The sequence below is a fragment of the Streptopelia decaocto genome (assembly GCF_964273445.1).
Source record: "Streptopelia decaocto genome assembly, chromosome: 13".
NCBI classification, from domain to species: Eukaryota; Metazoa; Chordata; class Aves; order Columbiformes; family Columbidae; genus Streptopelia; species Streptopelia decaocto.
Window position 1 is genome coordinate 16397699 of NC_138668.1, and position 22119 is coordinate 16419817.

The following is a 22119-nucleotide window of genomic DNA, read 5'->3' on the forward strand; positions in this document are numbered from 1 at the left end:
CTCTTAACTTGATAATTGCAAAACTCTTCTAGAGCTGACAGCTGTCATTAAAGAAGCCTCCTCTTCACGCAGTCTGTCAGAATTACAGGAAGAGCTTATGTCTAATATTTTTTCTGGTTAGCATTACCATGTTTCATAGATGAAGGCTTCTAGAACCAAAGAATTACAGCTTTTAAGAATATAACTAATACTTTCATATGCAACTAAGTACAAAAAAATAGTTCAAATAAAATTGTATTAATTACAAAAAAAGGAGAGATAAGGGTTAAAAATAATTAAAGGAAGAAAGGAGTGCATTGTTAGCAAGTGTTAGCACAGATACCACCATTTGTTATTACTCTGCTTGAAGCAGCATTACAGTCTGGCCCAGGCACACCAAAGCAGCTGCTAAATTCACAGGAAACCCGCTTCATTACTACACGCGTGAGGCCTTCACTATTTTCTGTCTGTAGAGGCAGAATCTTGTGAACACAAGAACCTCCCCACCCAGACCAGGACTGCCAGCAAACCTTCTCTCTTTCATGAGGGTCAAACAGCAAGATAGGAGAACAGACTTTGTTGCGGAGGATCCCGCGGCAGCCGAGCAGCCTGTGTTGAACACACAACCTCCCGTGGTGCTTTCACGGCAACCACAGCCCTGCCTGCGCCGGGGCTGCGTTTCGTCTGGATCTGCCCCCAGCACGATTACACGACTGTGTAGGTACAGTCCAGCAGCCTCAGCGTCACTGCGTTTGGTCCCTTGCTGTTACAAACACCATGTGTGTCATTTCTTCTGTAAACTTACTCAATTCCATACTGACTTAAGACTTCTTTATTATGATTCTTTTCCTGGCACCACTACACCTACCAGAAGATTGCCAAAAGTTTTCCTACATAATAAGCGAACTTCACCAAGCTTAACTTTGTCATATCCATTTTTCTTGTTCTGAAATTGTTTTCTGATTTAAAACCTATTTCCTTCTATAGTCAATATCCCTCTGATGGGATATAGACCCTGTACACAAACAGATCTCAGCCCTTGTTTTTCTAGCTACACAAATGAATTTTTAATCTTTTCTCATAAAAGAGATTTTTCACTCTCTGCTCATCCTTTCCTATTTGTGTTACAACTTTCATCAGTGTTTCTTGGCTCTAAGTGACTGGAAATGTACAGGACATTCCATGTGGGATCCTCTCAGACACAGGGAGCAGCTCGCTGGGCCCCTCCGTGTGCCTGCCCGCTTGTCCTGGTTTTGTTAAAAACAAGTTTCTCTTTTAGTGAATTTGCCTGTCAGCTAAAGCTGCATATGAGCTGCATTTTCCTGGAGAACCAGATCCATGTTTTGGTGAACACAGCAATGGAATGTGAAGTTATTGATAAGAACAGAGGGATGAGAAACAGGTGACCAGAAACTGACCAACTGTGTATAACATCCCATTCACATGATACCTCATATAAAAGTGGGAGATCACGAGGATCTCGGCCCTTTTCCTTATGGCGACATTAGGAGAGGACCTTGTGAGTCGTCCCTGCGAACTGAGGCCAGTGACAGACTGAATCCAGCTCCGGTTGGCTGCAAAGTCCAGTCCAGGACTTCGGGTGCCGGCTCTGCAGTTGCTGAGACTTTCAAGATTGGTTTTGTATATTTTGTATTATTTTCTCTATTCTTATTAGTAGCATTAGTAAAACATTGTTAATTGTTCCAACTCTCTTCTCTCTGTCCTTCTTTCCCTCCCGATCGCCTGTGCTGAGTGGGAAGGGGGAGAGGGAGGGGAAAAAGGGGGCGGGGGGGGCAGAGAGGAGGTGAACAATACATCTGCCAGGGTTTGATTGTCACCCGCAATCTCAACCCTCGACACCGCTCCGTGTCCTTCCCCTCCGCCTGCCCCTGAACCCCCAGCTCACCACAGCTCCTTTTCACGCGAAGGAAACGTCTTGTGTATTTTTTTTAAGAACTGTTCTGTTCTATTGGAACTCCATCTCTCTCCTAAAAGCCAAATCAACCAGTTCTTTCTGCACACCAGCAATCCAACTGTGCTGACTGTGCCCTGCAGCTTCTGGTACGTGACCCATTCTTATGTCAAGGTTGTTAATAACATGAAACCAGAATGCCCTCACATCAACTCCTGCCAACTTCCTTTCAACCCAGTGCTTTCCTCTTTCTGCCTTATCTCTGCTAATCTCCATCTTCTCCGGTTTTGCCAGCATTCAATATCATACAGAATTAAATCCAGACAAATGAGATCACTTTCATTTCCATTGTTTAAGAAAGCAATTAGATCACCTACTACAATATTCCTTTTATAAAAGTCCATCCATTTCCCTATATTCCTATCAGTAAATATTCTTTTTCTTCAGAATACCTTCTAAAACCTTGCATTCCAATTAAGTCAGACGGGTACTTCTCCCTAATTAATTTCTTCCCGTGCTTTACTATTCTCCCATGAGATTGCACCAGAAAGGGCTTAAATCAGCATGCTAAAAACACTTTGTACACATTTTGCAACCGTATTCTTTTGTATTTCTGGGATGGCGTCTATCAAGCTTCCCATCTGCATGCGCTAAGCTGAATTTTGCTTGCAATTAAATTAATAGTTATTTTCCCTTCTATGTCTGTGTTTGTTTCACACGTTTTGCTGTGTCTCCAAGGGCAGGAGCCCAGGGGCCGCTCCAGCCAGCCCGCGTGTCCGGCGTTGGCACCCTGTGTGGCGCGGCCTGCAGAGGAGAAGCTCCCGAGCGCGCCGCTCGGCTCGGCAGCTCCGCTCGCCCACCGCGCCACGGCCGCCCGGGGCTGTGTCAGTTCGTGGTGGCAGGCCCAAGATATAAATGCCTCTATTTTTAAATGCAGCTTTCAAAGCATTTGCTCTGGAAAGCATCCGATAGCTACACAGTATCTGTTCTTCGCTGGACTGGCATAAGAATTGGCAGGGGACTACAGAGGGACTTACCCTTTAAGAAAGGGCTCTGGGTGCTGTACTCCAACATATTGCACTCCTGGTGCTATCAAATGTAAAAGGCTTATTCTGGTTACAGCAGTAACATTTAAAAGCAGTTTGTCTTTGAATCAAAGTGTCATACACAGTATTAGTCATATACAGTGTTAGCATAAAGCACGGGAGAATTCTAATGATCTCTTGATATTCATTGATTCCTACATTTTCTTCTCCTGAAGTCGCATCTAAAAAGCATTTTAAATGTTTGATCCTACAGCTCATTCATTACTTAATCTTTCACCATTCATCATTCTGATCCTTCTTAAACCTAAACAAATGACTTGATTTCAAACATACTTTATAGCTTATATAGCTTATAGCTTTATAGCTTATGAAAACAACGGCACAACAAAACGCCTTCAAAGAGGAAAGTTAGCAACTTTCAAAACAATCCGACAACACCACGAAACAACAAACCAACACCAGAACAAAACCAAACCCCCTCCACCTCCCTCATTCATAATGCATTGCTTTTTCCTTATATTAGTTATCCTAATCTACAAAGGGTTATAATGGCTACATGAAATGCAAATATTTTTACCGTCTTCTCAATTTTACCTGCAGGTGTTAAGTACGGCAATGAACCACGCATATCATTTATTTGATAATTTTTTAAAATTCAAAAAGTTAAATTAACGGGTCTCAGCCTCTTAATCTTTCCATTACTTTATGAAGTAATCAAATTATTTCCTTTGAACAGATGTTCTATTTCCGGTTACAGACAGTATGATTTCTGGCCCTTTTCTTCTGGCTGCAGACAAGCAGGTCAACAAGGTATGTTGGATATATGAAGAGAACAGTCATTATATTCTGTCTCAACGAGTAAAATACTTCAGCTGTTTTGAAGAGATGTCTTCAGAACTGTGAACACCACAACCGCTCTATTTAGAGTGGTTTAGTTAAAATGCCTATTCCTTACCAGATGCAAATACATCAGGTTAAAGCAAGTTTTAGGTCACCAGTCAACAAGAGCTGAAGGGTCTCCCCGTTATGACACATCCTCGGAGGGCTGGAAGTGTGTGCTGCAGGAAGCCTTGAGAAGAACTCTGGCTGCACTTCACTGTTTTCAAACATTCTTTGTATTTTATGTTGTAATAACATGTAAAATTTGTCAAAGGAAATGAAAAGAATGAAAGAGCAATTTCCCAGACATGTCTCCTGTAGAGACATGAGGTGCTGTTCTTCTTTATTCCAAAAGGAACAAGGTAAGCAGCTGTTTTATTGTGCAGCAAAGCAGCTTCACCTTTTAGATCAGTGCACAGAAGCGGCTGTAATACGTTATGAAATCCATGAGCAAAGGATTGGAGTTCTACCTGAAGTGCTTTTTCAATCAAGTTCAAGCGCTCCGTTATTTTACTGCTGCAATCATGTGTCTTATGCTTCCTACTTTAAAAGCTTTTGGCATGTACTGCTTGAGTATTTTGATTTAACTCTGCATTAGGAACCTCACTCTTTACTTAAGAATCTCATTTCATGTGGTTTGTTTTCAAATTATCGAACACCAATTACATTCTGTGGATGTGAAATGCAGTTCACATCTCAATTCATACGTTGGAGAACAACGAAATAAACCAGAAGCGCCAAACTCTGTATCCAGCATTGGTTTGTGATATGAACTTTGCAATACTTTTCTGGCTACTCCTGTAATAAGAAAACTGAGGAGATTAATTCCAGGTCCTGAACTACTCAGCTGTCCAATATCCATGGTCGTTAGGACAATAACATCTTTGGAGCATGAACAATATTTATCTTATATTCAACTGTTTAATTTTGCATTACTTTATACAGTAAGAACTAAATGTTCGGTTCTGCCTTATCATTTCTTTGTGTCTTAATTCATAAATTTCAGCACAGTTCCCTATGTAGAGCCCTGGGTTTTGCTACGAATCCTCTTGAGAGTTTAAATCCATGAATAAATGCATTTGCCAAAAGAATGCTTAATAAAAAGACAAGCATGAAAATAATTAGAGCTACAAAGTTATGCATCTTTTTCTCGTTTGTCTAGTGGAGAAAATGATGAAGGCACACTCAGAAATCCTCCTGTACAACCTCTGTTAGACATTACAGCTGATCAACAGCAACCTGAAGAACGTTACACATTTACAGTAGTACCATTCACATATTGGTCAATTTTGATACCCTCCTAAATTCTTTCAAAATAAAGTATTTTGATGTTTGAGTTACACAGGCTAAACCAACTCGTTTTTACCAGGTACAGACTTGCATGAAATTAAACAAATTAAAGTCTCAAGCTTGTGAATTTCCATCAAATTCACACTTTCTGCTTTAGGAATACTGTTCAAATTAATATAAAACATTTCAGCTAATTAAACAAAACCGACAACATTATCAAAATGTCTGTGTTTGTACACACATGATATATTGACATCAAGTACACAAAGCTGAGTGCAATATTATTAAACTGATGTCACTTTGAAGTCACTTCGTATCTGCAATGCTGTGATGAAACCCCATTAACTAATAAACTCAAAGGTGAAGATCAAGACCCGTGACTCAAGCACTGTACACAGTACTCTAGAAAGCACCCAGGTCGCTGTATGACCAGGCATATAATCCTGTGTTTGCAGTTGCTAATAGAAGATAAAAGTCTCCCATGGCAGGCTTAGTTACCTTCTTTTCTTTCTAAGGAATCTGAGAAAATACTAAAACCCTCACAGAAAAACCCCCATAAAGGTTATTTTTATTTCTTATATAGTAAATTTCTTAGGCTGCATTTTAAAACTACAGGAGGGGACATTTAAATTATGTGGGAAAGCTTATTTTTATGGACTTTTCTGGAGAGAATGGAACTGACGTCAACTGTTGTTGTTTCAGCTAAGCTTAATTCTAAATGAGTTCAAGACCTTGCCCAGAAGGAAGACAGACATTGAGTAATCAATAACAGCTGGAGTAAACCATGGAGATGACCTTTTAAACAACTTCTGGGAAAGCTGTAGATCTGCAACAGGCCATAATGAATTTCAGGGAATTTACGGCTTTACGACAGTCTATGGGAATTTCATCACTGCTAACAGCTAAGCCAGGGCGCTAGTTCACACACCCCAAACCAGAACACGGAGCCCCAGGCTCCTCTGCAAAAGGAAATGTTCATTGGGTGCGAAACTCTGTCCCATCTCCACAGCGCCAGACCAAACAGCATGCGTCGCAGATGTAGTTTCAGCACTTGTGAACTGTACCTGTGCTGCCGCGGTGGCGTTTGGCGTCAGCGGGGACGGCGAGTCGCTCGCCTTGGGCTCCCCGGGGGAGGCGGCCGAGCCCTGCGACTCCTGGCTGGCCGGCTGCTCGGGGGACAGCGCGTCGCTGCTGTCCTCGTCAAAGGAATAGTCATCCAAAGCCTGCGGATAATTCTCTTGTCCAACTGCTAGAGTGTTTACAAAGAAACAAGCAAAACGGGGTTTTTTAGTTACACTAATTCAATGTAGACAGGGATGGCAGAATTAGCTAATTGCTGGAAAATGATTAGTTTTCAGCACAGTCTAAACATATGGTACCTAAGTATTTACTGTGTTTCTAATATAATGACGGACATATTAAATCATATTCAAGCAATCAATAAAACTAAGTGCATATCAGAAGTTGTTTTATTAATAATAAGAGATTAAATGGTACGTACAACATGTGGAGTGCACACAGGTACCTATGACAGACTGAATAATGGCCACGTACTTTTGATTATTTTGTAATAATTTTTCTTAAGAAAGAAGTCTTTTTAAAGACAGTATTATACCCCAACTATACAATTGTAACTTAGTTTTGACTAAAATAGGATAACTTTAATTAAATGACGACAGTTTAGGACTCAGATGCTGAAAGAGTAAGTAGTAATAAACCTCAAGTATGTTTTTTCTGGTGTACTGTACCCTCCAGAGTTAAATTAACATTTTCCACACTGCCATCTAGACGACAGAAGCTGAGGGACGTCTACTTGCCTATAATGGCTTCTTTAACACTGGAGTCCACGGGAAGAATGTTTTTCTCCACCAGCTCCATGGGGCCGGGCCTCTGCGCAATCTTCTCGTTGAGGTCGTCGGCCAGCCGAGCCCTCTTCAGCTTCAGCTGAGTGGCCTGGAGCGACGGCTCTGCAAAGGTCTCTGAAAGACACACTGATTTCAACACTCCGTTCCAGCTGTCTCCAGTTTCATGGCAAACAGCACCGTGTTGGCTTTGCAATGACCGCTCCACTTCTAGCAAAGGCAGGCAAGTATTGTTCTGAAAATTCTCAAGTTTATGAGCAAAAATAAGATTATATGAGTAGATATTGTTCATCCCTATGATCATGTTTTCCTACAACCTCTTTTTTAACGGCAGTAATACTTTTGGTAAACGTTTGTATAACGTCTGACAATAAAACAGGGAATATAAAACAACAAATGCTAATTATAATCTGAAGATAGCGTTTTCTGCTCTAATGGTTTACTAGTGTGCGCTATGGTACGGGTTTCATCAATCCATTGATTTTTGAATTCTCTCTTGATAAACATCTTCAGAAGTTTACCTTTAAAAACCGCTTCTGTCACAAATTTGAGTGTATTTCAATGAGCCTATGGAGAGAGTCTGTGAATATGGGTGCGATCTATCAATATGGAAACTCCTGTCTGGGTTTAGGATCTAATGGCTATGAAATTAACTTGGACGACAGTTACTTGGCAATTTAAGATTTGGCAAGATGATGGTGAAACACAGTAATCCAGCCCCATTCCTAAACCCACCAGTGCTTCAAATGATCCGAGCAACAAGGAAAATAGCAAAACAGGGTAAAATTTGGGTTTATCAAAGACTGTTCAGGATAGTGGGGGGCAAGGGGGAGAAAAGTACAAGGCAGTCAGGGTATGAGTAGAAATGGAAGCAATATATACACTAGATATACATACACCACAGTATAATTACCATTATAGAAGAAAAGCAATATACGATTGCAAACAAATACACAGTGGAGAATACTTTCAACTGCCACAGATGTATCTATTATCAAACAGATTTAGAATACAGATTACAACAGCCACTGTAGAAGTTGAGCTTATGAACCTAGAAATAATTCACACCAAAGCCTAATGCAGTTAGAAAACTGAGTGCACAGCAGAAGTTCCTCTACCAGCAGCTCAGAAGGTGCACACAGCTGGGACGTACCTTCGAGGATGTGCATTCTGACCAGCTCAGAACGGTCCGGCCTGCTTCGAATCTTGTGCTTCAAAAAATTTTCAGTCTGTAAAGAAATGAGGAAATAGTGTTAACTACTGTTTACAAGAGAAGTCCAAGTAGCTTGATAAATCACTGATGTCCAATCAATGAATATTTGCAGTTGCATTCAGATGGGTGGCCGTGGCTGTTAGAACATGGGCAGTAGTGGATATGGTTTGCTCTGTTTTTCTATCAGTTAAGCAGTGTTAATGAATTTCTATCTTCCCCAAACATAGTTGGCAATGTTCTGGATTTGATACCACACTCAAAATCACAGTAGTGTAGGTTTGCTAGAGAAGCGCTGCACGAGCACACAGTTCTGGAGTATCCTCTCCTTAACTGGAGGGGGCTACGTATTACACAGGAGCCTGCCTCGGTGGTGAGGACTGGGTTAGGGAGCAGTCAGGCAATCTGGACATCCATAAATCCATGGGTCCGGATGGGATGCACCCGCGGGTGCTGAGGGAGCTGACTGAGGTCATTGCTGGACCACTCTCCATCATCTTTGCCAAGTCTTGGGAAACGGGAGAGGTGCCCGAGGATTGGAAGAAAGCAAATGTCACTCCAGTCTGCAAGGGCAAGAAGGAGGACCCAGGTAACTACAGACTCGTCAGCCTCACCTCCATCCCTGGGAAACTGATGGAACGACTTCTCCTTGGTGCCATCTCAAGGCATATCAGGGATAAGAGGGTCATTAGGGGCAGTCAACATGGCTTCACCAAGGGGAAGTCGTGCTTGACCAACCTCATTGACTTTTATGAGGACATAACGAGGTGGAGAGATTATGGCAAAGCAGTGGATGTGGTCTATCTTGATTTCAATAAAGCATTTGACACATTCTCCCACAGCATCCTCACAGCTAAACTGAGGGAGTGCGGTCTGGATGATCGGGTAGTGAGGTGACTGTGAACTGGCTGAAGGGAAGAAGCCAGAGAGTCGTGGTCAATGGGGCAGAGTCCAGTTGGGGCCTGTATCCAGTGCAGTGCCTCAGGGGGCAGTGCTGGGGCCGGTGTTATTCAATATATTCATCAACAATTTGGACGAGGGAATAGAGTGACTGTCAGCAAGTTTGCTGGTGACACCAAGCTGGGAGGAGTGGCTGACACTGGAAGCTGTGCTGCCATCAGAGACCTGGACAGGCTGGAGAGCTGGGCAGGGAAACTTTCAATGAAATAGAACAAGGGCAAGTGTAGAGTCTTGAATCTGGGCAGGAACAACCCCAGGTTCCAGTGTAAGTTGGGGAATGACCTATTAGAGAGCAGTGTAGGGGAAAGGGACCTGGGGGTCCTGGGGACAGCAGGGTGACCATGAGCCAGCACTGGGCCCTTGTGGCCAGGAAGCCAATGGTACCTGGGGTGGGTTAGAAGGGGGTGGTCAGTAGGTCAGAGAGGTTCTCCTGCCCCTCTGCTCTGCCCTGGGGAGACCACACCTGGAATATTGTGTCCAGTTGTGGCCCCTCAGTTCCAGCAGGACAGGGAACTGCTGCAGAGAGTCCAGCGCAGCCACCAAGATGCTGAAGGGAGTGGAGCATCTCCCGTGTGAGGAAAGGCTGAGGGAGCTGGGGCTCTGGAGCTGGACAAGAGGAGACTGAGGGGGGACTCATTCCTGGGGATCAATATGGAAAGGGGAGTGTCAGGAGGATGGAGCCAGGCTCTTCTGGTGACAACCAGTGACAGGACAAGGGGCAATGGGTGCAAACTGGAACACAGGAGGTTCCACTTAGAGATGAGAAGAAACTTCTTCATGGTGAGGGTGGCAGAGCCTGGCCCAGGCTGCCCAGGGGGGTTGTGGAGTCTCCTTCTGTGCAGACATTCCAACCCGCCTGGACACCTTCCTGTGTAACCTCATCTGGGTGTTCCTGCTCCATGGGGGGATTGCACTGGATGAGCTTTCCAGGGCCCTTCCAACCCCTCACATTCTGGGACTTCCCCCCTTTGATGTGCAAAGGATTAACAAAGTTCCTCTCCAATTTGACACCAATATTTTTTTTAACGGATTCTTCCAAGATAAAAGTGCATGTTACTGTAACGGTAATAGTTTTTTCAGGTACTCAGAGAATTTTGTATCAGGTACAACATTTTCAGATGTTAATAACAAGTTTACACAAAGCGGTTTACCCTGGCTCGCTCCAGGCTCTTTATCTGCTCGTGGAATGCAGCTGGACTTTTCAAAGCTGTGAAGGGAGAGTAAGAGTTAAATTGACAAGAACTGATTTCCAAAAGAAACACCCTAATCAGCAGGTCTGTATGGGTGTTCAGCACCATCCCAGAGTTGTGTTTGACCATGCTGACACTTGACTCATGCTAGAGCAACACTCCTCTACAGAATAATTAGAATATTTAACAGCTATTACCACGTAACAAGTAACTTCCACTATGTACACTGGGGTTTCTTTACCAAAACTGTTCCACAGTAGAAATTTTAAGAGGTAAGGTTCTGAACACCAAAATACTGTTTCATTTATTCCACGGTATTTACTATCTGTCTGTACCTCATACTTGCTGTTACTAGAGGGAACTGGACCGTCCCTTAAAAACTACTTGTGCTGATTTAAAAAACAATGGTAGAAGCCCCAAATGTTCAGATCAGAAAACAGAATGATGGATGCTAAATAGCTAAAAAGAGTAAAAACCGCTGTTGATCTAGAAATAACAAAATTAATTAGAGAGTGCTTCACCTCAACTGGATTGGTGAAAGGAAGTGAAAAGGCAGCAGGTATGATCCATCTCATTGGACACACTTTGGGCAGAGATAAGCCACGGCAAAATAAAATCTGTAACGCTTCCGACAGTTTAGAAGTTCTTTCCCAGGTTTCATTCAAAAAGCAGCAGATCATTCTGTTCCTGAAGATAATCAGCACTACAGAGCTGGGGCGGTGAGGCAAAGCAAACTGCTACCTGCTGCACACCTGGAAACCTCAGAGATGGGCTGTAGGACACTGCGCTTTCAAGCTGGAATTCACCAGTGCACACCGGGCTATCTACAATAGCTTGACATAATTTTGATATTAGCAATGGCTGAGCTTTTTGTTTAAGAAAAATCACTTTTCACAGATGAATCTTTTGACAAATTTGACCTAGTATCTTGAGCCCAGTCTCACCCACACTGCCCACTAAGGGGTTCTCAATGGTTTCTGGGCACCCCTCACTCTGAGGCCAGCCTGACCTCCAAAGTACGTTATACTAAACAATTAGCACAGGCGTTGGGAGCCCAAGTGGAACACCAGAACATCTCTAAGGAAAGAGTTAACTGCAACTGAATCCTAGGCCAGTAAACATCCGTACTCAGGAAGACCGTCCAGTGGATCCTAAATTGCTTTAGGTATCGTAGGTGCTGCCGCTGAAACAACCATCATCTCCAACAGGCTGAAATCAATAAAGGGGAAAATGGACTCTGGCAGTAAGGTGCAATTGCATAGTGCACGCCAGTTACTTACTTTCAAAATACCAATGCTGTGAGTGAAGACATACAAATGTAGCAAATATCCAAATTTACAAGCATTAATTGCTTGTGAAAGGAGTACGATCTGCTGTTCAATTCCGGTGGGAGAAGAGAGTTAGAGATACAAAAGGTTTCCTGCAGGACTGGTAAGTTCTGGCGCGGCTGTCACGGGGAGCCAGCCCCGGGTCGGCAGCGCAGAGCCTGAAACCACAGCTGCAGCTCCGGCTGCACCCAGGGATCTGGGGACACTGCTGCTTAGCGAGACGCTTCACACCATCAGCAGCAGCTCAGCTCTTCCAAAGACAGCATCTAAGGGCATCCAGGGAATCTTTACCACTGTATAATCTTTGTTTTGGAAGAGAATAAAAAACCTCTTAAACCAAGTTTGCCAGATGTAGGAAGTTGATCAGGAACTTCTGGCAACTGGAAAAATGTTCAAAAACCAAAACAATTTTCTACAAAACCCCCCAAGCCTGTTCCCGTATTCTTGGGAAGGTGTCCGTGCTCGGAAATGAGGGCCTGGGCACAGAAGCTTCTGCATTAGGTCACTTGAGCCGGTGACCGATGCCCAGTGGAATCCACGGCCTGACGTCCCATCACGTCACAGCTACAGGACAGCTCTGCTGGGGCACGAGCGACAACTCGTGTGTCCTTCCGTTTTGTCTGGCACCCCTCGCTCTGGAAAGCCTGCTGCCTTTGCTACTGATGTCCACTCACTTATAGAATTCTATTTTTAGTAAGATTAATCATAAGTTAAAGAGAGAAAATAAAAGGAGAATCAGACTGCAAATCTTGTGTTTTCATCACGATGGCTATTTGAACTGAAACATTAGGCGAGCACGATGAATCGACTTCAGATTCATTTAGATTACCAAAAGGATCCCGCAAGTTTTTTCAAATGATCTGGTTATTTTTCATGATTCTCACAGAAATGCTTATCATCGTTATTTTGTATATTCAGCTCTTACTTCATTCAGTACAGTCATACGGACTACCAGAAACAACGTCTTACGTGGCATGATGCCCTGGTCCACCAGCTGCTCCCGTGTCCGTCGCTGTTGCAGCCTCAGCTGAAGCACTGCCAAAAGAGAACATTCATTCACAGGCAAGAACACCAGCCCTCTGAAGGACAAAAAACAGTCAAAACATACCAACATACCAAAACATACCAACTTTAGAAATACTTTTTGTATGTGTGTAGACTGACAGTAACCTCTACAACACCGATCTTTAAGGATTAACTGCTACTAACATAGCTCGGAGCCATTGCTTCCCCTGGTTCGATTGGAGTGTGCTGCTTTTTGGTCACATCTGCTAAAGGGACATACGTCACACATACATCCACTCTTCCCATCGGGGCGGCCTCATGAGAGGGATTCAGAATACAGCTAAACCTAGGAGTTAGTTTACCCCGTATAGCACTACTGTTAGATGACAGATTCAAGAAAACATAGTGAGGTATAAGGAGTTTATATCATGAACTGCAACACATATTGATTATATAGCCTGCTTATGTCTTAGACCAATCTTACATGACTATACCATGCTGAAATAGGAATTACGTTTGCAGAGCATTTTAAAAACAAGGCTTTATGTGTTTGGTTGATCATTTTTCCTTAAGGATTTTTTTTGATATAACAGCTTATTGTACATTTAAATAAATCCTGCTGAAACACAAGGACCTGAAGAGGAGCCAGATTGCACCTGGTGTTTTATAAAACACCAAAACAGTGATTCAATCGGGAACAGACTTTATCATGTCTCTGAACGCCAGAAAATGCTGTTCTCCTGATTAAGTGTTACAATCATTTCAAGGCCCAAATCAATCCAATACTGTCAAAAACTGTTTACTGTTTCAGAGGTAACTTATGTTTCAGTACATTTTATAAAACATACAAAGGTTCTCATCTTATTGTTACTGTAAGAACAACCGATGTGACACACGTTAAATAGTACGCCAGGAACTGCACAAAACCAGGGGCACGGACACAAAGGCTGGATTTCAAAGGTCAGGGCTTTTTTGGAAATGTTCCCAGGAGAAGAAAAATCCAAGGTAGACATTTGTTCCTTCTGATGTTCCCTTTTGTTTCTGTATCAATGTAGCAGAGAGCTTCATTATTTCTTCAACACATATAGCCATTACCCTCATGCGAAATTGCATCTTTTGAACAAGAGATGGTCAAGAAACAAAACACATTAAAGATGTGATATTTACATTCCTAAATCCTGCGTCGCCAGCTTATTATGGATGTACGATTATGACGTGCTGTTCCCATTGTATTCCAGAAGGAAGCAAAACAAACTAATGTATTGTCTAAAACATCAAAATGAATGTAATTTCTAAAAAATTACGCTAAGGACAAAGTTCATTGTTTCCAGAACTGAAAAGGAACCAGCTTATTTCCTGTGCTGCGGTACAGGAAGGATACTCCTCTGACTAAGGCATTAGAGCAGGAATAGCAAGTCCTGAAAACAAGGACGTTATTTTCTTGTGTCACCCAAACACTGAGGATTGAAGCACAAGCCCCGTGGGGCTGCGGCACAGCGGTTCTGCTCGGACCCCGCGGCTCGGTGCACCAGAGCCGCCAAGGACGGGGACGCGAGGACGCAAAAGGGACAACGGGAACATGGAAATTGTTGGAAAGTCATTAATTCCTCTGGAAACTTGAAAATACCTCCAAGTAACTGTCAATTAAGAAAAATAAGGTATTGGGTCAGGACTTTGCCCATTCCTACAGAAATGGACATTTTAATGGAAACGCATTTTTAGCAGACCATATAGTGTTATGATGTTTGAGCTTCTATCCCTGGGACTACTTCTAAGAATGTCCTACTGCCTGAGCACCAAGCACTGAGAAAGGCACCGACTGCTGTGGTGTTTGCAAAAACCTCAGGTGCTCTTGTTTTGATTCTCTTGCTTACAAGTGTAAAATCAAGAAAGCTCAGAGTTAGTCTTAAAACTAAACAGGCAATCCCTTTAAAAATCTCAATAAAGTTCTACCCATCCACAAGATGTGAGAGAGTTCACAAACAGCCCGGCAAGACTACCCTATTTCAGACCCAATATTCCTGAGGAGAGGAAAACTGACTTGGTGCTGCTCCTGGCTCAAACCACACGTCCTTTACCACGCCGAGGAAGCCATGGGAAAGGGCTGGAAAGCACGTCCTGCTCGGGGCAGGAATCTCCTCCGTACTGTGCAGATATATTTGGTCCAAATTTATACCATACTTAAATGTGGCTTTCTTGGAAGGCTAAACACACTACAGATGTGTCACTAGTCAGTTCTAAACATACGCCTCTTTATTTCGGGCTCAAGGCTCCAAGGCAAAGGCCCTGCTCCAACACCAGCAGCGCCCAGGGCAGAGCCCATACACAATATCAGACACAGCAAGTAAATCAGAATTAGTATTTTCTTCAATCTCATCACCTGGAACACAGTGGATCAACAAGTGAATATTACGACAGGTGCAAGAATGTTATCACTGATGGGAGCCATGTACCAACATAAGACAGGCAAGTCATCTACTAAGAAAAAATGCATTTGTGGTACATGGTAGTTCTGATTTCTGATATGCTTTTTTCTCATAGTTTCTATTTTACTGAGCTTTATAAGAGAACCTGTTTTGTAGTTGTAGCCGGCTCAGCTGTGGTTACCCCAGCATTGCTAGTATGGAATGGCAGCAAACAGAAGTGGGGAAGTTAAACAGCTTCAAACTGCCCTTCACACTGTAAAACGATCCATCACACTTTTGCAGAGCTGATAACGAACACCTGAAAGCCCTCACTAATTCACCAGGTTGTTATTTTGGTAGGAAGCGCATACACCTACCCTATGAAACCTACTACAGGTAACAGATCCTTGTTCTTCATCTTATTAGACTTTACTTATTAAAAAATCTGCAGTAATGTCACTGCAATCTCAAATGCGATGTGCGAAATAACTCAACAGTGTTTTCTTAAGAAATTAGTTTAACTGTTAGAATTACATATAAAGGGGCAGAGTTTTATCAGAAATTTATTAATTAGCGGTCTGGGTCTCCCAAATCCAGATATTGATGTGACTCGCAGATAAGGCTTTTCATCTTCCGTACACAAAGGATTGGACTTGTATTCATCTGCCCCAAGACAGACGATGCCCACTGTTGGTCCCATGGTTGGACTGGACAGTCTCAACACACCTCACCGGCTCAGCGTTCAGCAACTATCACATTTCCATTGCTCACTGCTGAGACCGTGGGATGAAAATGATCAGAATGGCTTTCACCAACAATTCCAAAATGAAGAAAGTTTAAAAACAGTTTAGTGTCCCATTGTTTCTGTTGTTATTTGAATGTTGAACACACGAGAAAAGAAAAGGAAGTTTCTAAACAGTGAATGAAACCCCTAAATATATTATTTTAAAACACCTGTCCCTGAGCTGCACGGCGACGGGGCCAAAGAGGACACGGGTCCCAGGGCTGTGCCGGAGCAGGTCACACAGCAGTGACCTTTCCATTGTCGCTGCAGCGCGACGGACTGAGCCCTGCGCAGGATCTTTACACCCCAGATTCACCTGAAGCGGGTAAAAAAGAAGAGAATAGCAATGAGGTTTGTGAAAAGCTCCAAAGGAAATGAGGACCCACAAAAAGCGGCTCAGAGAACAGCCAGAAAGATATGGCAAGTGGGAGCCATGGAAACTAAATCACAAGTTTTCAGTAAGGAAAATGTGATGAAACTATCTTCAAAGAATGGCCGAGGTGAGAATGGAGCACAGCTTTGCACTTTTGGCAAAGAACTGCTGATTTATTGCAGTGAGAAACTCTCTGCAGAATAGAACGTGGGTTGGTTTAAAACTAATGTCATTAAATCTAATGCAGACTCTACTTATCATACATACAGATATCCACATAGCAAGGGATTTCTAGAACAGCAACACACACAGAGGTAAACCTAATAAAGATTCCAAAAAAATCTAAACACCACAGAGACATTAGGCAAAGTTATGATACTGCACTGTTTGCTCTGGTGGTGGGGGGATGGGGGGCTGCTGGTGTTCTTGTTTGCTTGTTTGTGTGTTTTGGGGTGGTTTTTTTGCCCTTTATTACAAAGCACCGCTCACAGACACAGTGTGGAACCTGCGGAATGGAGAACTCAGAATGCACGAGGTGCTGCAAAACAAAGCTCCCCTTAGCACGGTACTTACTCAAACACCATCTTTAACAGATTGTTCTTATCAGGGTAAATCCATTCAGCTTGTTGCCCCATAATTTACATCTCGCTTTGGCAATGTAAAATCAGGTAGTTACCTGCCTCACATCTAAAATCATCTCCAAAATAAAGGCCCAGAGTTGACAAAGATTTAGGTATGTTAATACACTATGAACATCAGTAATACTGTTCCTCATATTTAAAATGTATGTGCAAAACAAGGGCCATGTTAACACTGCTGGGCAAAACTAGTTGCTAAAAGACGACACAGATATTAGGCACTTCACATTATCTGGCAGGAACCCCCTTCACACCACGGCAGCTCTAAGGAATTGTCTCTGCATAAAAGCCACCCACAGAGGTCAGTCAGACTCCCGTCTGGGCGGAGGGCGAGTGCAACGGAGGGTATTCCTTGTTATTTTCAAGTCAGTGTATGATTTTAAGATGAACACTTTTAACACCATGTGAAGAGATTCCAAAATTTCCATGTGTTTTCTTCAGTCAATAAAATGATCATTACATCTTAGATCGCTTATTTAATACTTAGTGACAAAACCCAAAAGCATCAATTCCTTGTCGCAGTAAGAACGGCCGGTTATCTGACTGTCATCAAGTCTGACTGCCCTGGAGTTCCACGTCTTCACCTGAGTGCCGGGGCTGCTGCTCCCTGTCCTACAGCTGCTGTGCCAGCACTGCGGGCAGTGGGGATGCCGGCTACAAAAGGAGAGGTTATCGGCTAACCAAAGCACTCCATCATTTTGAAACATATTTCTATATAGCAATATATAAGGTTAACGGCCTGTTTCCAACCGGTGAGTACTGTTCAGGTTCACACACGCTGACAAATGACCCAAGGCAGCAGATCCCGCACATACGAGCACCGGCACAACCCAGCGGGTCAGCGAGGACACCCGGGCTGGGCAGGACCAGGACGGGAGACACGCGGAGCAGCTCGGCCAGGGCTCACCCCACAAACGGATACGTGAAAATAAAGCCTGTTATTAAATCACTCGGGACAAACAGCTACTATCAAAGTTGAGCAAGTCATTTCTGTTGCTAATCTGTAATTTGTAGCCTATGGAAAAGATGTCTCAAAAGTAGTGCTATACAATCACAAGCACTGGAATGTAACGAGGCCAAAAATAAATGGATAGTTGTCCTGCAGGAACAGTGCTATCTGCACTGATTGACGGGCTGTCACCACCGCTGCTTGCCTTGAAAAACACCAGAACCCACACTGTGCACAGTTCCAGCACTAATAATTCCACATCTCACACAGCTAATTACATAGCCTATTAGTTACAAATCAAATTTACATTTTGTCTTTTTTATAGAAGGTACTATGAAACAGCAAAAAGCTGTAGACATTTAACAGTTACAGGGGCTCATTTGACAGCATACAGCTCTTTCAAACGACAGCAGAAGAAAAAGAAATCCACATTTTTTTACATTTTGTATGTAATCATCTCATTATTTCTTGCGAAGTTAAAATCCACTGGATATTGGCTATTTAAACCCTTAAAACTGCAAGTAAAAATGGGAAAATGTAATGTCCAAGATTCCTGCGTATCCCTTGGAAATTTCCGAGGCGGCGTCACCGCGGCGCAGGCTGCCGGCTGCCATGGCAACACCGCGCCAGGGCCCGCGCCGCAGCCTGCGCACAGAGCCCCGCTGCTCGCTGCCTGCTTAGAACCGGCTTCATGCAGCCGTGGTGTCCAACGCGCTGAGGGTGAAACACAACAACGTTAACAACAGACGCCCCGGTTGCAATGGAGCTGCGGGAGACGGACTGTTCTGCTGCACCCCGGATCCAAAGTGATTTGTAACCAGTTATTTGGCACCAGGACTACACCATAAACACAAATGCATGAAGAGGAGGTGGCAGTGAAGTAGAGGAGGGTCTGTTTTCAGAGGGCGGGTGCACTGTGCATCAGCTTTGTATCAGAATGCTGGCCCAGCCCCACAGAACAGCTGCAGAGCTGCAGAAATCAAGTATCGAGGACTTAACCCTGCGCCTCTTCCAGCTGTTACCCTGGCACCCTAAACACCATCTGCTTGGACTCAAAAGTCTATATGGCACATTCTAAACACCACAGTTTACACGGAGTTAATCATCCGGAGACAGACGTTTTGCTTTCTCCCAGTTGTGACTGCTTCTCCCTCCCTGGGGGTCCTGGGGACAGCAGGGTGACCATGAGCCAGCACTGGGCCCTTGTGGCCAGGAAGCCAATGGTACCTGGGGTGGGTTAGAAGGGGGTGGTCAGTAGATCAAGAGAGGTTCTCCTTCCCCTCTACTCCGCCCTGGTGAGACCACATCTGGAATATTGTGTCCAGTTCTGGGCCCCTCAGTTCAAGAAGGACAGGGAACTGCTGGAGAGGGTCCAGCGTAGGGCAACGAAGATGATTAAGGGAGTGGAGCATCTCCCTTATGAAGAAAGGCTGAGGGAGCTGGGGCTCTTTAGTTTGGAGAAGAGGAGACTAAGGGGGGACCTTATTAATGTTTATAAATATATAAAGGGTGAGTGCCATGAGGATGGAGCCAGGCTCCTCTCGGTGGCGAACAATGATAGGACAAGGGGTAATGGGATCAAGCTGGAACACAAGAGGTTCCACTTAAATTTGAGGAGAAACTTCTTCTCAGTGAGGGTAACAGCACACTGGAAGAGGCTGCCCAGGGGGGTTGTGGCGTCTCCTTCTCTGGAGACATTCAAAACCCGCCTGGACATGTTCCTGTGTGACCTCACCTGGGCGTTCCTGCTCCAGCAGGGGGATTGGACTGGATGAGCTTTTGAGGTCCCTTCCAATCCCAAACATACTGTGATACTGTGATACTGTGAACTCCACATGGGGTGGTGTTCTCTATTTATAATTCATTGAATGCTTTACTGAGACAAAAATGGTTCATCTTTTCAAATAATATTTGTTCTGTGAATAAAACTAAAAAGTTAATAAATGCAATATTTTGTTTGTTAAGGAAAAGAGAGAGCAGGTGCTATGCAGGGCACACATTTCAGGAAGGTTATGGAATACGGCAGCTAGTTCACACCTGGCATTGCTCATTGCACGTGTCCAGGCAGGAATCCGGCAATGCAGCGTTCTCCATTTCTATGGCATGTCAGAGGAGGAAGGAAAGAAGAAAGGAAGGAGGGGAAAAGCCACGACAATATTTAGCTACCTGCAATCTGTTGGAAGTGATTCTCAATGAGATATACAGCATTTTAAAGATAAAATGCATTTAAAGTTGTGGTGCTCACTTCCCATCAGCCTGAAGATGGTGATACACTATGGTAAATACTCTCCATTTAAAAATAAAAATAATGGATCACTAAAAAATCAGACATCATTTAAACATGAGTGAATATGTTATATTGGGTTCAGTCCTCAAAACTTTCACATTTGCTGGAGTATAATTTAAATGTTTTATTCATTTTTTCTTGTTTTTTGTAAAAATCCCCTTATTTTATATACTTTTAATGTTCTTTTTTCCATTACTGTATACGTTATTTTTCTGCTAAGACTATATCCAAAATAATTAGGGGAAGTGAAACAGCCTCTGATGCATGCTTAAGTGATCATCCAGTTCTACTTTCATTTCAGTTTAGAAATGTTCTGATAAATGTAAAGCATGTGAGCAGAGTCTCCTGAGGGCCGTTTCAGAGAAACTCTTCACAATTCTGGAGGGAAACCCTGCAGGAGCTCCAAATCTTCCCAATCATCCCCCCATGATTTCAAGCTCTTTCTGTAAGCCGGTAATGATGCACACGGAACCGCTGCCAGAAGCAGCATCATCACACTGAAAGCAGCAAACGAAAGGCTGGATGGGAAAGATAACTAACTGTTAACATTTAAAACACAAATATAAAGCATAACATTATCATCAGTGGAGAAGCTTCTAATGACTGGGATATAGGACAATCTGTATTGTAGCCTATTGCTATGGAACATGTTGCTTAGAAACAAGCCAGAACATACACAAGCCTCCAAACACATGACCGCAACATCTGCCGGATGAATATACACATATGCGCATGGATATGTAAAAAGCAAAATCTATACTTTTCAGAATTCGGTTTAAACCTTTAAAATGAGAAAAATCACTACCATCCTAGGTGGAAAGTCTGGATAAACTAAAGCTGACATTTCAAGTATTCTCTAACATCGCAAACCTTAAGTATATTAACAATAAGTACATCTTCTAAATCTGCAAGTATTGCTCTGCTTAGTACAGCCTTCTGAGTTTTTAAAAAACCGTTTGCATTTCCCCCAATACTCCCATCAGCCAAGCGGTGCTCTGTCAGGGGCCCACGGCACTCGGCTTCACTTCCACATCGGCTCTGGACGTGCTCTGTGATCACCTGGAGCACACTGCACTGAAGGACGAGGCACCAGCTCCCGTCTCGGCTCCTGGGCACAGCTCAGCCACCAACCCAGCGCGTCCCAGAGCATCCGCCACCTCGCCAGAGCACACAGGGATCCACCACTGCACATGTGGATCCACAGTGATCCACACCACCGAGCACATGGATCTACGGTGATCCACACCACCACTGCACACGTGGATCCACAGTGATCCACACCACCGAACACGTGGATCCACAGTGATCCACACCACCGAACACGTGGATTCACAGCAATCCACACCACCGAGCACGTGGATCCAGTGATCCACACCACCGAACACGTGGATCCACAGTGATCCACACCACCAAACACATGTATCTGGGGCGAGATGCTGCCTGCAGACCGGGGTGTCAGCGATGTCCCTGTGTCCACAACACCAGACCCCTGCAGGTACTTGCTCAGTGCGTGAGTTGGTGGCTTATGGTGACAGCAAAGCTGCTGTGTTAAGAAGGACTCTGCATTGAAAAGGCTGAGGTACATACATGTTTTCTCGAATACTTTGTGAAAGGAAAGAAGAAAACCTCCAGCACAGCAACAAACTCATGGTTTCACATGTGGTTTCATAACTTCATATGATCTGAGACAGGATTAATGATGAGAAGACAAGGGTCCCTGCAGCCGCAGGGGCTTCTGTTGCAGCAGCACTGGCCAAGCCGCAGCCTGGCGGGTCGGTGCTCCGGCCCGGCTGGACAAACCGTCTGGCGATACCTGTTCCCTGCCCCCGGCTCTGCCGGCAGCGGCAGGAGGTGCCGGTACCGGGCAGGGCTCAGGCTCCACCCGCCTTGTGTCAAACCTTTCCCAAATCTTGCGGCTGCCATAGCAAGTTTCCATAGAACTCTGGGTTAGCCGCTGTATCCTCTGATTGCATGCAGATCACACACAACATCACATTAATACCTTGTGGCCTCAGTTTGCCC

General features: G+C 43.9%; 1 protein-coding gene and 1 long non-coding RNA gene across 13 annotated transcripts in view; one reads left to right on the forward strand and one right to left on the reverse strand.

The window, feature by feature from the left end:
* Positions 1-6142, forward strand: part of LOC309445738 — a 32859-nt gene extending 26717 nt beyond the window's left edge. The window contains exon 4 of the long non-coding RNA XR_014185327.1: positions 3674-6142. This is a non-coding gene — a long non-coding RNA (uncharacterized lncRNA). The remainder of the gene's footprint in view (positions 1-3673) is intronic.
* MRTFB (myocardin related transcription factor B) overlaps positions 1-22119 on the reverse strand; it is an 80576-nt gene that overhangs the window by 21245 nt on the left and 37212 nt on the right. For 9 of the 12 annotated variants that reach the window (XR_014185325.1, XM_082064763.1, XM_082064764.1 and 6 more), the window contains 5 exons: positions 12626-12691; positions 10290-10345; positions 8122-8197; positions 6924-7085; positions 6171-6355 (listed from right to left, as the gene is read on the reverse strand). Coding sequence is in view for 11 of the 12 variants with exons in the window: in XM_082064763.1 (XP_081920889.1) it covers positions 6171-6355; positions 6924-7085; positions 8122-8197; positions 10290-10345; positions 12626-12691 (545 nt within the window). In the remaining variant the exon portion in view is untranslated. Of the gene's footprint in view, positions 1-6170; positions 6356-6923; positions 7086-8121; positions 8198-10289; positions 10346-10849; positions 12583-12625; positions 12692-22119 lie in introns of those variants that run through there. The other 3 variants (XM_082064759.1, XM_082064756.1, XM_082064761.1) reach the window with 3 other exon arrangements.